The 15,014-nt window shown below is 43.0% G+C and overlaps 1 protein-coding gene across 3 annotated transcripts in view; it reads right to left on the bottom strand.

Moving 5' to 3' along the window:
• Positions 1 to 694: 694 nt before the first annotated feature.
• The window catches only part of LOC145343861 (synaptotagmin-7-like), a 644,682-nt gene continuing 630,362 nt past the window's right edge, over positions 695 to 15,014 (bottom strand). For all 3 annotated transcript variants that reach the window (XM_080190321.1, XM_080190322.1, XM_080190323.1), the window contains 2 exons: positions 11,669 to 11,868; positions 695 to 2,691 (listed from right to left, as the gene is read on the bottom strand). In XM_080190321.1, the coding sequence (XP_080046447.1) occupies positions 2,587 to 2,691; positions 11,669 to 11,868 (305 nt within the window). In that variant the 3' untranslated portion in view covers positions 695 to 2,586. The remainder of the gene's footprint in view (positions 2,692 to 11,668; positions 11,869 to 15,014) is intronic.

The following is a 15,014-nucleotide window of genomic DNA, read 5'->3' as shown; positions in this document are numbered from 1 at the left end:
GCAAGGTGAGAACTAACATTTTGAAGCTAGAGAGCAAGTTTTCTGCATGTGTATTCCTGATAGCAACTTTTGCTATTTGAAGTTCTGTATCAACACATATCATGAAGCTTTTGATTATTAAAATGAATGGATAGAAAATCATGGTTTGTATGTCTACATTTTTCTAATATGCACAATGATAGAGGAGGTTCCATCCCACGAATGTGCAGTCAGAAAACTTAACCTTTCACAACAATTTTAATGAAACCACAACAAGCCTGAGCGAGTCAATGTTATGAGTGTAAGAAATTAAGTCCAGCACAGGAAATGAGTAATCCAGTGAATTAAAGGTTGGCCTTAATTTAATTTAATTTAATTCGTGTCTGACAAATTTACTGGAGTTCTATGAGGATGTGTCTAGGGCGGTGGATAGAGGGACATGGAGTTGGGGGTAGGGTGTTAGCGTGGATAGAGGATTGGTTGTCAAATAGGAGGCAGAGAGTGGTGGAGGCTGCCTCGCTAAATATTTTTAAGACGCGGGTTGATGGGTTTTTGATAGGAGAGGGGATTAAGGGTTATGGGGAGAGGGCGGGAAAGTGGAACTGAGCAGTGACAAATCAGCCATGATCTTATTGAATGGCGGGGCAGGCTCGAAGGGCTGGATGGCCTACTCCTGCTCCTATTTCTTATGTTCTTATGTTCTTATGTTCTTTCAATATGCATCCTGTATTCAAATAAAACTCAGTGATGGGATAAAAGTCCCTCCTTTCTATTCATTTAAGGGTCCATCATATGAAGTAAGTTTAGGTTGTATTTATCTTATTAACATGGGATCATAGTACAAAATTTCATATAATAGGAGGCAGCAAATTGACAATATCACAATTCATAAAAAAAGACTCCCTTGTGAACATGCCAATGTGCTTCCACAAACTATGGACAATTTTTTTGCTGTGGTCACTTGGTACAGTTGAGGGAATACTATACCTGACTGGTACCATGATGGCACAAGAAAATTGATGCCCAAAATTTAAGACTTTTCATTTCTCGGCACTAAAACAAAATTTACAACAAAAAAATGGAAAAAGTAGAGGAATGATGATCTCTATCTCCGATTCTATACTGTTGAAAAGTTGCTTTGTAAGCAGGTCTATAATCGTAGCTGAAATAAAGAGTCTCCAACCTGCCTACTTTCCTGTGACCTACTCTCTGCTTGTTGTTACAAGGCTTAAATTGAGAATTCAATGTCTGAGGAACTGTAGGTGTGACTCATGCCGTAGCATCTCATGTAATTCACCTGTCTCTTTGCTATGATATTTAATATGAATAGCATGCATTCTTTGTCTATGCTTACTGCAATTCGCCATTTACTGTCTCATGATGTAATGCTACATATCACCTTCTCTTACTCGGACTGTGATTAGACCATTTTGACAACAGATATTAAATGAGCCAAAGGAATTATTTATTTTTCGAGAGCTCTAGATCTATGTTCGGTGCCCTTAAGGCTCCCACCCCAATTATGCTGTGCCATATATGCAATAATGGCCATTTTATACTCAGCGAAACAATGCTACTTTACATATACCTGATTATAATGTAAAACTGCACAACATTTGCATGGAAATGGAACATTTGCATGGGTTACATTGGAGAATATTTATAGGAATGGTAATACAATATTTTAAAATTCCTATTAGTTGTCTTTCGGAATTCTAGGCCAATACTGTATGAACCACTGGGATTTCTGCAAGCAAATCCTTTGGGAATTTTGTTTGTCCCAATATGGTAGTTCTATAAGCCCTGGATAAAGAAGAGCCAAGTTAAAATACTGTGTAAACCAGACATTGTCCACTTAAAAACCACCTCTAAAAATCCAAAATCCATTAATATCTTATTTTTCATAACCAAACTGTGCATTTTAAAAAGTGCAGAGAAAATCACCCATGCATTAAGGGCATGGCTGAGTACTTATTTTGTGTGCACGAAAACACACTTTATATAGTTACAGACACACAAACACACACAGAGAGACGCACACAGATTTTAAGTTCCTGTTTTTCTTGATTTTCCCTCCCCCCTCACTACTTTGACTGAGATAGGTGAAATGGGTGTCTTTAGAACCGCTAGCATCTACACCTGCACCGGAACACTACAAATGTCAGCTTATTCCGGGGGGAAAAAAAGTACAAGTTTGTTTTCTCGATGCAGCGACTTCCTTTACTACTGGAAGAACGGTTTGCTTTTTTTTGTCACAGGAAAATAAAAACTAAAATCTAAGCCACGTGACAACTGGCCACAGACTCCTCAGACACAGAAAATGAATTATGCCACTACCAAAATATGTGGGGATTTTTAGGGGGGAGGGAGGAGTGTTGAAGCACTGGTGGATATGACCTCTTGACTAAAAAAAATGTTCCTGGCAGCTCAATGCTATTCAGTCCATGGCATATGGATTGGCTGCTGGGCTCCCAGAGTGTTGACTGAGTGATCCATGACTTCAGTCCACGTGCTTCATTGTGCATACTTAAAATGTCAAGGTTAATCAGATGTTGTCTTCTTGTCTTACGTCAGTTGTTTTTCCCTCTCTTTTGATTTGGTGAATAATCATGCCTTGAGTTGGTGCCACTGAGCCACAGCATGTCGTGGCCGCCCAATCATATCCTTCCAATGCTTGACTTCTCCAGGTCCACTCTTCCAAGACAAGTATATCTTGGGGGGGGGGGGGGGGGGGAGACAAAAATCATGCATCAGTTTCACATTTTTAAACAGCAAGTCATTTGTTTTAAGTTCTAAATTTGATCCCTATTTGTTGAAAACATCAAGAAACATCTCCACATGCTAAGGCAAGAGTAAGGCAACCACTATTGAGGTTTTTAGATTGGAGACAGGACCAGCGGTGGCCTGGTATGGTGACCCTTTTCTTTTAGCCTCTTCTACAGAAATAGGACGGTTGGTCCATTTTTCTGATCAAAAGCCAATGGAAATTGGACAGATACATTCAAAGTCACACAAGGCTGCTATTCATATTAAAGATGTTCATTTTGTAGATGGTAAGGTTTGCTTAGTTAGGGCTCTTGCTGCACACATTGTATTCATAGGGATTAATAACAAAGTGGTTTAATGGACAATAATTACCATGTTAGTCTATTTGGCAGACTGGTGGCCGCCAGCCTTGCACAAATTTGGGCTGGATCATTTTAAACTGGAATATTTAAAATTAGGCCTGTGCTGAATCAAATATCAAATATATCTTTGTACATCCCTCTTTTTTCACTACACTGAAGGTTGAAGTTAGAAAATTACAGGTGAAAATTTCCATTCCAGAGATGCGAATGTGGGTAGGGGTGGGGGTGGGGGGGGGGGGGGGGGCGGTGTTGTTTGTTGGCAGCCTACTGCCTGCTGGTGGGAAATCGCACATTTAAATGTCACATGAACACACTTTACAACAGCAGGCTGCCTCCACCTTTGCTGCCAGGGATGCAACAAGACATAGCAGTAGGGTTAGAAAAATAACAGAACGTTGACATTATTTCTGGGTCTCGTTGTTCAATCACTATATATCAGGCCCCTTTGTAAATACATTTGCTGTTCATGAGAATGGTCTCATTATTTGAAAGTATTGTAGCATATGCATCTGTCTACCCTCTTAGTGCGAGGGTGAACGATGCTCCCACTCAATGATCACCTCCCTTTTTGAGCCTCGTACTCATGTGACATGTAGCTGAGTCGTGATACCCACCCTTGCGTCCTCAGGGAGATGTGTCAAACACTTTACTGGAAATTTAAAATGTGTTAGTAACCTGTACTGGCTACCCATAGCTTTGGAGAGTTAGCTGTAATTGTTTCTAAGAATGAGATGGCTGTCTTCATTGATAATGTCAAAGCACAAGAAGCCATAAGGATCTGTCTCACCATGTGTGCATCTCAGTGTCTGCTAAACATTCCTCCATTAAGGTTGTGAAAAATGCAAGCAATCCTTTGACATAGCAATTGCATTCTACTGACTTCCACTTCCGAGCGCAGGGATACTGGGTTCATTACTGACCTGTCCAAAAATTAAGATCTGGTAAGTCATGAGGATTCATGCTGAACTTGCTCTCAATGTCACTACAAAGGCCTTTCACTCCATTGGCATGGTACTAAGGGGGAGAAGAAATGTAGCTGTGTCCCATTGTCTGCACCTTAATTCTTCAAGAAACTTGCGGTTATCAATATGGTACAGGTCCGTCTTGCTTCTTTGATGGCATCCTCACCTGCAAGTTGACCCTCATCTCCCTCTTTACGTTTCTGACCTTCCCATTTTTCTTCATCCGAGGAGTCTCAGCCTCCTCCATGTTTCCCTCTGAAAAGGGATCCTCTCCCTTTGAAGCATCGAGTTGTGAAGGAAGCAACAGCCCACAATGCGAGCCACTCTCTGTGGACAGAACTGCAGAATCCCACCTGAGTGGGTTAAATATCGGAATTGCATATTCAGGATGCTAACATTTTGTTTGATGATGGATCGTGTCAAGCTATGAACCAGATTTTATCTCCCCTCTGAGACACACTCAGGTTGACATATGGGTGTTATGTGCCATATTTGAGCAAGTACCTCTTATCCCCAAGCAGACAGCCTTGTAATCTTGAGGCCCTTCTAATATTTGAGGCACTTGGGAGTGTCTCAGGATGTATGAGTCATGAGAACTCCCAGATAGAAGGCATAATTGTGCATAACATAGTTCTGATGATCACACAGCAGTTTAACATTCAGGGAATGGAAACCTTTCCTGTTAATAGACATCAGGGGTTGCTGCCATTGAGTTCTCAAAGCCAGATGTGTGCAATCAATTGCACAGTACACTCTTGGGAAGCCTGAGATTGCAGCAAACCCCAGAGATCCAGCAGCCCAGCTGGCTTCATGGCGCAGCAACCTTACATAATGATGAGCCTTCCTGTAGAGGGCATCTGTCACTTTCTTGATACATTTGTGTATTGAGGATTGAGAAGCCGTATTGGTTCCAGTGGATCTCTGAAATGACCTGCAGGCAAAGAAATTGAGAATGGCAATGCCCTTCAAGGGTTAGGGCAGAGAATGTCTTCCCAGTCCAGGAGGCATTGTATCTTTCCACAGAATGTGGCAGATATGATCCACCACATCCCTGGACAAGCACAGACTAGCGCAGCATTGTCTTGTATTCATCTCCAGATGGGAAAGTGTTCTTCAGTAGATCCTCAGTTGTGCACGTTATCTTCATAGGATGGGTCTAATTTCCTCATCCTCTTGTTCTTATCAGGGCCACCTACGCTATGGACGTCATGCCGGGCCTCCTCCCAAAGCCTGGCTAGTCAGCATCAGGCCCTTCTGCTTAATCAGCTCACTGCCATCTATGAGGCAGCATTGAGCATAGGCTCCATTACTCAATCCTCCTTTTCCCTGTGGACTGATAGATGTAACAGATTAATGAATAACCAAGATACCTACCCTGATACCTGAGGTTGGAAGACGTTTGGATGCATTCATGAAATGTGTCATCTCACAAAAGCACTCCAGCAATCTCTGGTCTGGTTCAGTGATTAAGCTCAACCTGTACTTCAGCAATGACTGAATGCCTTCTGACCTGTTAGCATGCCAATTGGAGAAAGAGGTTTTCATTGATGATCTGGCAGATGCAGCTTCCCTAATGGTTGCCTGAATTTTCCATTCTCACATACATCTCTGTTAATGCCCAAATGAAGCCAGTGGCTCCTGCAGTCTCCCATTAAAGTTCAACAAAAGGCAGTGGCTCCAATTGCACCTTCTCAAGGAATTCTTCCTCTTGTCTCAGCTTTGACTCTGTTTCAATGTTGAGAGTCATAGCAGTTCAAGGTTGCCTCTGAAAGGGTCCCTTAGACTCACTGTGGACTCCTTCCACATTGCCTCAGACTCCTCCTTGCAGAATCTTTTCCAGTTTGTCTTAATAATCCCTGGCAGTGTCCCAGTCTTCCTGGAACCTCATGATCTCCCTTCGGTTATTCTCCAGCCATCCCAGGTAATCCTGGGCCTCACTATAACTGTGGTGGATGTTCCAGCCCTCACCACTGAACCCATCACTGTTGATGTTCCTGTACCCCATGTGGGCCTCATCCCTCCCAATCTTGAGGCTATGTACACAGTCACATGAAGAATCCCCCTCGGAGACCTTTGAATAGCAACCTGCTCTCTTTTATTACCTTTTCCCATTTACAGGCTGTAATTGACTTCCCTAACCATCACATCTGCAGCCCAGTTTCAAGGCAGACAAAGCTGTGGCCACTGACTGTAAGACAATGACCACATCCAACACACCAATCTGTGCCTTATCCCTTGTTCTCCTCGGAGCAGGTCTATGATGTGCATGCCATGCATAGTCCTGCATCATGACCCACAAAGCCCAGAATTGCCTTTAATCTCTCACTCTGATTGTAAGGTTAACAGATACCCAGGATCTGCCTTTAGTCTCCCATTCTGACCTCTTAGTCCCAGACCAGAGACTATGACTGTCTTTCACTGAGTTTTCCCATTCCTTCATGACTGATCATATGATCACAACGCCTGCTCCCTTCCACCCATGCCCACCCCCTTCCCTCCCGCCCCACACCCACCATTGGGTCTCTGTGCAACCCATCCTTTTTCTATCACACTAACACAATCCATCCAGCCTACCCCATTCCGGAGTCACGTCCATCTGCTCCCGTTCATATAGTTTGATTCCCATCCACCATCTCCTGTGTCCGAGTTTTAGTCTTCCACGTTTAGCTCCAGCTTCCCCATCCTCTGACTCCCACTCCCCCATCACCGCAACTCCACTGTCCCTCACATCCTTGTCCTTCACTAACTCCAACATACCACACTGATTCCCATGTCTCTATCGCCCTTTTCACCATCCATGCCACAAGTTGTAATGCTGATTTCAGAGTGCACCTCTGCCCAAGACCCGCAGTACACATCGAGTGCTGTCCTCCCGGGGTATGGAGGCACCCATTATGAGCTGTGGTGTCACACTGGCATTGCTCAGAACCAGGGGCAGTGCTGTTATAGGTAGGCTTTGAATGTTGCACTCATCTCAAAGTCACGAGTGAAGTGAGGGTTCACAGCTGCACACCACTCATACCTGGTTGAGATTTAGTCTAGTTTAATTTCCCACTGCATTAGCATGTGATTGGGAGTAGGAATGCATTTTAATGAGTATTCATTCCATGCTAATACATGTTCCCAATAAGGATCAGCGGAAACTGCACCCTTCATATAAGCCCACCATGAAAGCGATAAGGGGAAAATTCCAAATTAATTTCCAATTGGCGAGATTCCAACATTTGACCTCTCTGAATTTTTTGCTCCCACCTCCATGAAACATGCCGCTGGAAAGATCAGAACATTCCACAGCATTGAGGCCATGCTGGAACTGGAGAGATGCTATCTATGGGGAAACTTAGGTGGGAATAGAGGATTTCATGGCATCTCTCCCAGTGTCCTTGCCTGTACTTATCCCCCATCCAACACAAGTGAAATAGATCATTCAGAAATCAACTTATTGCTATCTGTAGGACCTTGTTGTGTCCAGGTTGGCATACAGTAACGGTGATGGTGTTCGTAGTTCAATAGAACATGGTACAGGATAGGGTGATGGATCTAATTTAGGGATAAGTAGAAATCTGTGGATGGTGAAAGATAGACAGCTGTTCAATGCAACGGTGAGTTTTATGGTGATAAAGGTTTCAGTGAATGATTACCTTAGGCAGGGGTGGAAGTTACATCAATTGTGTTTTTTGGGGGGGGTAAAAAGTATATTGGTTTGGAAACAAAAACAGAAAGCGCTGGATCAGCGGGTCTGACAGCATCTGTGGAGAGAGAATAGAGCTAACATTTCAAGTGAGGTTGCCCCTTTGTCAGAGCTGATAGGTTCAGAAGTTCAGTCTGAAGTTGAACAGGATGCTGATTGGTCCAGTCTGAGACAGTAGCTGAGGAGGGGGATGGAATCAATTCTCCCAATGTTGAACTAGAACTAATAGTGGTTCCTCTAAGGCTGGATAAGTATTCTGACAATGCTGAGTCAGTGGAGAGGTGAGGAAGGTGGTGAAGAGGTAGAATTGGATATCAGTGATGTCCATATGGAAGATGATCCATTTTCTTGAATTATGTCACAAATTATGTTAATTTATGCAGCGCATGAATTAAGAAGAGGTGGGAGCTGAGACAGCTCACCACTACATTCTCAAGGGCACTTAGGGATGAGCAAAGTTAGCAATACCAATATCCCATGAATGAATATTGAAAAAAAAGTAAACAGCGAGGGGATGGAAACAAAATCTAACAGCAAGCATTCTTTAGCTACCATTGTGCAGATAAGCAGTACAGCTAACAATGGAACCAAGTGAGGGCAACTCCACCAAGCTGAAAAAAAGGAAAAGCATGAGGAATAATGGATGGTCAACAGGATGGAAGGTAGCAGAGGCAAAGGAGAACAAGTAAACAAAAATGATGTCACTTGTGACTTGAGGCTATTTTGGTGCTGTGACAGGGATGAACATCTGATTGGTGAGATTTAAATTCAGTGTTGTAAAAGGTCACATACTTTGAAGATGACAACATAATCCATAATCCACGTAGGACAAGGGGCCATGGACTTAAGGTGAGGGGGGAGCGGTACAACACAGATATTAGAGGGAGGTTTTTCACACAGAGGGTAGTGGGGGTATGGAATGCTCTGCCAAGTAAGGTGGTGGAAGCAAACACGCTAGAGTCCTTTAATAGTAGCTTAGACAGGCACATGACTGAGTTGGAGATGGGTGGATATAGGAGAACCTTTAATTAAGGGTCATTAGCATTGGGGTGTCCCTAGAAATGTAAATGGGTATAGTATGATAATAATGTTTTTCTCTTTTCATTCACAGGTTTTAAGTCGGTCCACCTCGTGTCCAACGAGGGGCATACACATGATGGGTCGTACTGGGGCTGCTCTTGGTTGTTCGAGATTGGCCTAGTGCTTCATGTCGTTAGTGTGAGCCTAAACTGGACCAGATACTGGGCAAGATGACAGCTCAGTGACTATCGCTGATTGCTGTGCAGACACATGGATTTGGGCCGGTGTCTGTGGGAGTTTGCGCATTCTCCCCGTGCTTGCGTGGGTTTTCTCCGGGTGCTCCGGTTTCCTCCCACACCCCAAAGATGTGCTGTTAGGCTGATTGGCAGGAATAAATTGTCCCTAAATCAGTTTTCCCTCAATCTGGATGGCCATAAAACATTAGATAGGGGTCATGGGTAGAGAGGTGGTGTTGAGTTGGCAGCGTGGGCTCATTGGGCCGAAGGGCCTGTTTCCCAGGCTGATTTTGTTCTTCTTTGTTCTCTTTCTTAACTCTGGAGGAGAAAGGAAGTTTGTAGTTGGAGCAGTTATTTACAAAGCCTGACGGCTCGAGGATGGATTTTTCTGAGAATGGAGTGATGACACTGATTTTGATGCCGGAAGCTGAAATTATTTCCCATGCTTCTTTGAGTTGTGGTAAAGTTTCCATTTTGATGTCTTCAACAGCTCAGAATGTTCCAATTATGATGTATTTGCCTGGTAACAACAAGACCCAGAACTAACAAAGACAATGATGGGATTCAATCTACACAGAGACAATGGAGAATTTGCCAGCAGCCCACATTCAAAGCGGCTGATGAGATGCATCCTTTTTCCAATGATGTGATTAGCAGACGGCTAGATAAGATCAGATGTAAATGGCTGTGTCATCAGGAAGTAGATAACCGAGATGTCTGTGAGATCAGGCGAGGCATACAGATGCTAATATTTGAGGGTCCAAGACGGTAGGAGAGATAGACGGCCCCATGTACGGTGAGCAAAATCAAAAAGAGCCGGGATATAATTGACAACTCCTGCAGATTGTTAATGCAGATACCTTTGTAAAGGCAGTTTACCCATCTTCACTGAACCAAGCAAAGATGATTCCTACACTGGATCACCCTCCCTGTATTGTGTGGTAACTATAGCCTGGATTTGGCTTTGATTTAAGGTGGATGTTGTTTGGGAACAGAGAAATCTTATTGAGTTGAGGTATTGGGGATAAAGTTTGGAATAAGGGCTATTTCTAGGGGCAGCAGAGTAGTTAGCACTGCTGCCTCACAGCGCCAGGGACTGGGTTTGATTCCCACCTTGGGTCACTGTTTGCAAATTCTCCTCATGTCTGCGTGGGTTCCTCCAGGTGTTCTGGTTTCCTCCCACACTCCAGAGATGTGCAGGTTAGGTGGATTGGCCATGCTAAATTGCCCCTTAATGTCAGGGGCGACTAGCTAGGGTAGATGCATTGAGTTATGGGGATAAGGCATAGGTGGGACAAATGGCCTCCTTCTGCACTGTATGATTCAATAATTCTATAAATAAAACTGTATGTGTATTACTCCAGGATTTAAATGTCTTATTGAATTATAGTCCTCTTTATGTGTATTTGTCTTTTCTTTATATTAATACATTGCCATTAGTAATTGGTACACTACAACTGGGCTGCTTATTCTCTTGGTTTCATTTGACTCCTCACACTGTTTCAAAAAACAATAATATACACCACCACAAACCAACATCTCACGTTGGGACGTCCTCACAGATTACATCAGTGTGGTTCATGACACAACTTATAAGAGAAGCATTGACAAATTATGTAGATTATTAAACTGTAATCAAACTGGTCACATTAAAATAAGAACATAAGAACATAAGAAATAGGAGCAGGAGTAGGCCATCTAGCCCTTTGAGCCTGCCCCGCCATTCAATAAAATCATGGCTGATCTAAAGTGGATCAGTTCCACTTTCCCGCTTTCTCCCCATAACCCTTAATTCCCCTGTCCATCAAAAACCTATCTACCTGTAACTTAAATTTATTTAGCAAGGTAGCCTCCACCACTTCAACGGGCAGAGAATTCCAGAGATTCACCACCCTTTGAGTGAAGAGGTTCCTCCTCAACTCTGATCTAAACTGCACCCCCCTTCCCCCCCCCTTATCTTGAGGCTGTGTCCTCTAGTTCTGCTATCCTTTCTAAGCGGGAAGAATCTCTCTACCTCTACCCTACCCATCCCCTTCATTATCTTATACATCTCTATAAGATCCCCCCTCAGCCTTCTAAACTCCAAGTACAGACCAAGTCTTTTTAGTCTCTCTTCATAGTCCAACCCCCTCATCTCCGGTATCAGCCTAGTGAACCTCCTCTGCACTCCCTCCAAGGCCAATATATCCTTCCGCAAGTGCAGTGACCAAAACTGCACACAGTACTCCAGCTGCGGCCTCACCAGTACCCTGTACAGTTGCAGCAAGACCTCCCTCCTTTTATATTCAATCCCCCTCGCTATAAAGGCCAGCATACCATTTGCCTTCTTGATCACCTGCTGCACCTGTAGACTGGGTTTTTGCAACTCGTGCACAAGGATCCCCAGGTCTCTCTGCACCGTAGCATGCTGCAGCTTTTCGCCCTTTAAATAATAATCTCTCCTACGATTATTTCTGCCAAAGTGGATAACTTCACATATAAAAATGATGCACACTGGTTCCGGGACATCAGTGGTTTTCTCACTGTGAGGTTGAGAAACAGCTCATTGGATACACTTTTACCCACTTCATGTGAAGCCAAGACTGTGACGTCAATCTTAGGACCCAGTTAAAACAATACATCAATTAACATCAATTGGTATTTTGTACGAACCTTTCCAATAACATCGTTTCTGCTCAGCTTGTCTTTATCCATCACAGTGATAATAATAGTTGTCTCTCGCAATATCTCCGTCGGTACATCAAACACAAAAGACTCATTAAAGATGGGGTTTAAACACCTCTTCATCACAACTGTCTTCTTCTTCTCCACTTTCTTGTCTTTGTACATAAGCCAAACTTTGACATACGGATCTGCAAGAAAGGCAAACCATAAAGGACACAAAGTAATTAGTCTCAATTATTTATCTTGGTAATAGTCAAAACATGGCATCTGTATTGAGTGCTGATGTTAGAACATAGAACATTACAGTGCAGAACAGGCCCTTCGGCCCACGATGTTGCGCCGACCAGTTAAAAAACAATGACCCACTAACCTAAACCAATCCCTTTTCGTCCATAAACCTACCCACGGATCTCTTAAATGCCCCCAAACTAGGCGCATTTACAACCGCAGCAGGCAGGGCATTCCAATCCCTCACCACCCTCTGGGTAAAGAACCTACCCCTGACATCCGTCCTGTAACTACCCCCCCTTAATTTAAAGCCATGCCCCCTCGTGCTAGCTTTCTCCATCCGAGGAAAAAGGCTATCACTGTCCACCCTATCTAAACCTCTAATCATCTTATATGTTTCAATAAGATCCCCTCTTAGCCGCCTTCTTTCCAGCGAAAACAACCCCAAATCCCTCAGTCTCATAGGACCTCCCCTCCATACCAGGCAACATCCTGGTAAACCTCCTCTGCACCCTCTCCAAAGCCTCCACATCCTTCCTGTAACGTGGGGACCAGAACTGCACACAGTACTCCAAGTGCGGCCGCACCAGAGTTGCGTACAGTTGCAACATGACGCTGCGACTCCTAAATTCAATCCCCCTACTAATAAACGCCAAAACGTCTTCTTGATATAGCGATTGAGGAAAACAAACATAATACTGAGGAAATGCATTCAAAATCAGAGCAGTATGACCTATTCCTTCGTAAATAAAAAGTGCATCCCAATTATATTAATCAATGTAAAGGGATCCTCTCTTTCACATCTGGAGTCTATGTTAAACCCAATTGGGACTAATAAAATTGATTACGTTGAATGCCATTGCTTAACGAGTCTAGCAGCAATGAATTTGGACTACCTCAACTCAGAGTTGGTAGTTTCAAAATCATTCATTTTAGTGTGACTGGGGCCATTTGGAAAAAAAAAGTACATAAGGATGATCATCTCCAGGGTAAAAAGGGGAATACGGGTAAGACAGTAAAATATAAAAATATATACTGAGCAGTCTTGAGTCGCTCATGCTTGCAAGAGAAATGGTGGGTCAATTAGGCTCCTTTCGTAGAAGAAAATGAATCATGGAGTTCCTATTCAGATTGATCCTTACAAGGTGGAACTGAGCCACGACAGATCAGCCACGATCTTATTGAATGGCGGGGCAGGCTCGAAGGGCTAGATGGCCTACTCCTGCTCCTATTTCTTATGTTCTTATGATTTCAGTACTTCGTACAAGCAAATAAAATTGCAAACAAGTTGCTCGTACTAGCTTTTCTCAGTATGACAGAAAGTAAAACATTCACCAGAGCTTGGTTCATCGAGCAAAGCCAGGCACCAAAACTTACAAAGAACTGGCAAAGATCCTTAAAGAGCATTACCCTTCAAAGCCACTGATCATCATGGAATAGTTCATATTCCACTGAAGAAATCAAATGGAAGGTGTAAGCATTGCTCAGTTTGTAGCAACCTTAAAATGGCTGGCACAACATTGTGAGTCTGGTGAGTCATTAGAAAATACTCTTTGAGATTGTCAAGTTTGTGTCCTCCAAAATGAAACTATCCAAAGAAGATTGCTTAACAATGTGTTTTGACTTGGATGGCATGGTGGAACAGTGGTTAGTACTACTGCCTCTTGGCATCAGAAACCCATGTTCAATTCTGGCCTTGGGTGACTGTCTATGTGGCGTTTGTATGTTCTCCCTATGCCTATATGGGTTTCTTCTGGGTGTTCTGGTTTCCTCCCACAGTCCAAAGATGTGCGGATCAAGTGGCTTCTTTCTGCACAGTAGCGATTCTATGGACTTGAAAGACAGCAGAGAAGTCACAGTGCCAATGCAACAGGCTGCTAAAAGGCTTCACCATTTGGTACAGGAAAGAAGATCCACAAGTTGTGAACTGCCCATAAGAAGTCAAAACAGCACAAGCATATCACAGATGTGCCAAAATGGGCCAGTCAACAAGTGAATGCTGGAGCAAGGATAGTCAATGCAAACCTTGTAGCAAAATGGGTCACATTGTAAAAGCTTGTTGGGCTAGACCAGATTCCTTTGAGGAAAAATGTTTAGAAGAAGAATCTGGTATCTTCAAGAAGAACAACAAATTGCATTCTACAACAATAACTTACAACATGGAAGAAACAAGTTATGATTGTGAGGAGGATGTCAAAAAATATGATGAAGAGCTCCAACTGATCCTTACAAGGTGATCCTTAACTGGAATCTTAGATTCTGGGTGATTCCAAAGTTTAGTGCACAATCGTTAAGATGGAGATTGATTTTGATGCTGCTGTATCTTCAATCCCTGAGACTACATTCCCACAAAAGCTGAAACATCTCCCTTTAAAACTAGCTGATGTGATTTTATCATGCCAACATAAGGTTACATCATGGTCGACATAGCATTGGGTGGACAGACAACAGAACTGCCTCGCCATTTGGTCATGGTAATTTTCCAGCTCCATTTGAAACATCCTGGTAGGAGAAGATTAAGCTTAACTGGAGTGTTGCCAACACACTGGTTGATGTCAAAACAGACCTACAGCACCTTCTGGCTAAATATAAGAATGTGTTTGAAGAGACACTTGGCTCAATGAAGGGAATTCAAGTGAAATTGGAATGAAGCCTAATAGTCAACCAAAAAGTCTCAAAGTAACAGCACTGCCATATGTAATTTGTCTGAAGGTCAAAGAAAAATTAGTATGACTTACTAACAGTGGTGCATTAGGGCAGGTTACAATGGGTGACTGAGCTGTCCCTGTTAAACCTGTCATAAAATCAAATGGTTTAGTTCATATTTGTGGTGAGTTTAAAACAACCATAAATCCGGTGTTGTGTGCTGATCAATATCCGCTTCCTTTAACTGAAGTTTTGTTTAGTAGGTTATCAGGTAGCCAGAAATTCAGCAAGATTGATCTTTTACAAGCATATTTTTAGGTGAGTGTAGCTGTTAAAACTCAACCATTGCTTATCATTGTTGCTCACAAAAGTCTTTTTTATTATAAAAGATTGCCTTTTGGAATAATATCTGCACCAGCCCTATTCCAAAGCTCGCTGAACCAGATTTTAAGTGGTCTCT

This window comes from Carcharhinus amblyrhynchos, chromosome 6 (genome assembly GCF_965287045.1).
Source record: "Carcharhinus amblyrhynchos chromosome 6, sCarAmb.v2.hapA, whole genome shotgun sequence".
Classification (NCBI taxonomy): Eukaryota; Metazoa; Chordata; class Chondrichthyes; order Carcharhiniformes; family Carcharhinidae; genus Carcharhinus; species Carcharhinus amblyrhynchos.
Note: the sequence above shows the minus strand (reverse complement) of the source record. Positions and strands in the feature narration are given on the sequence as shown.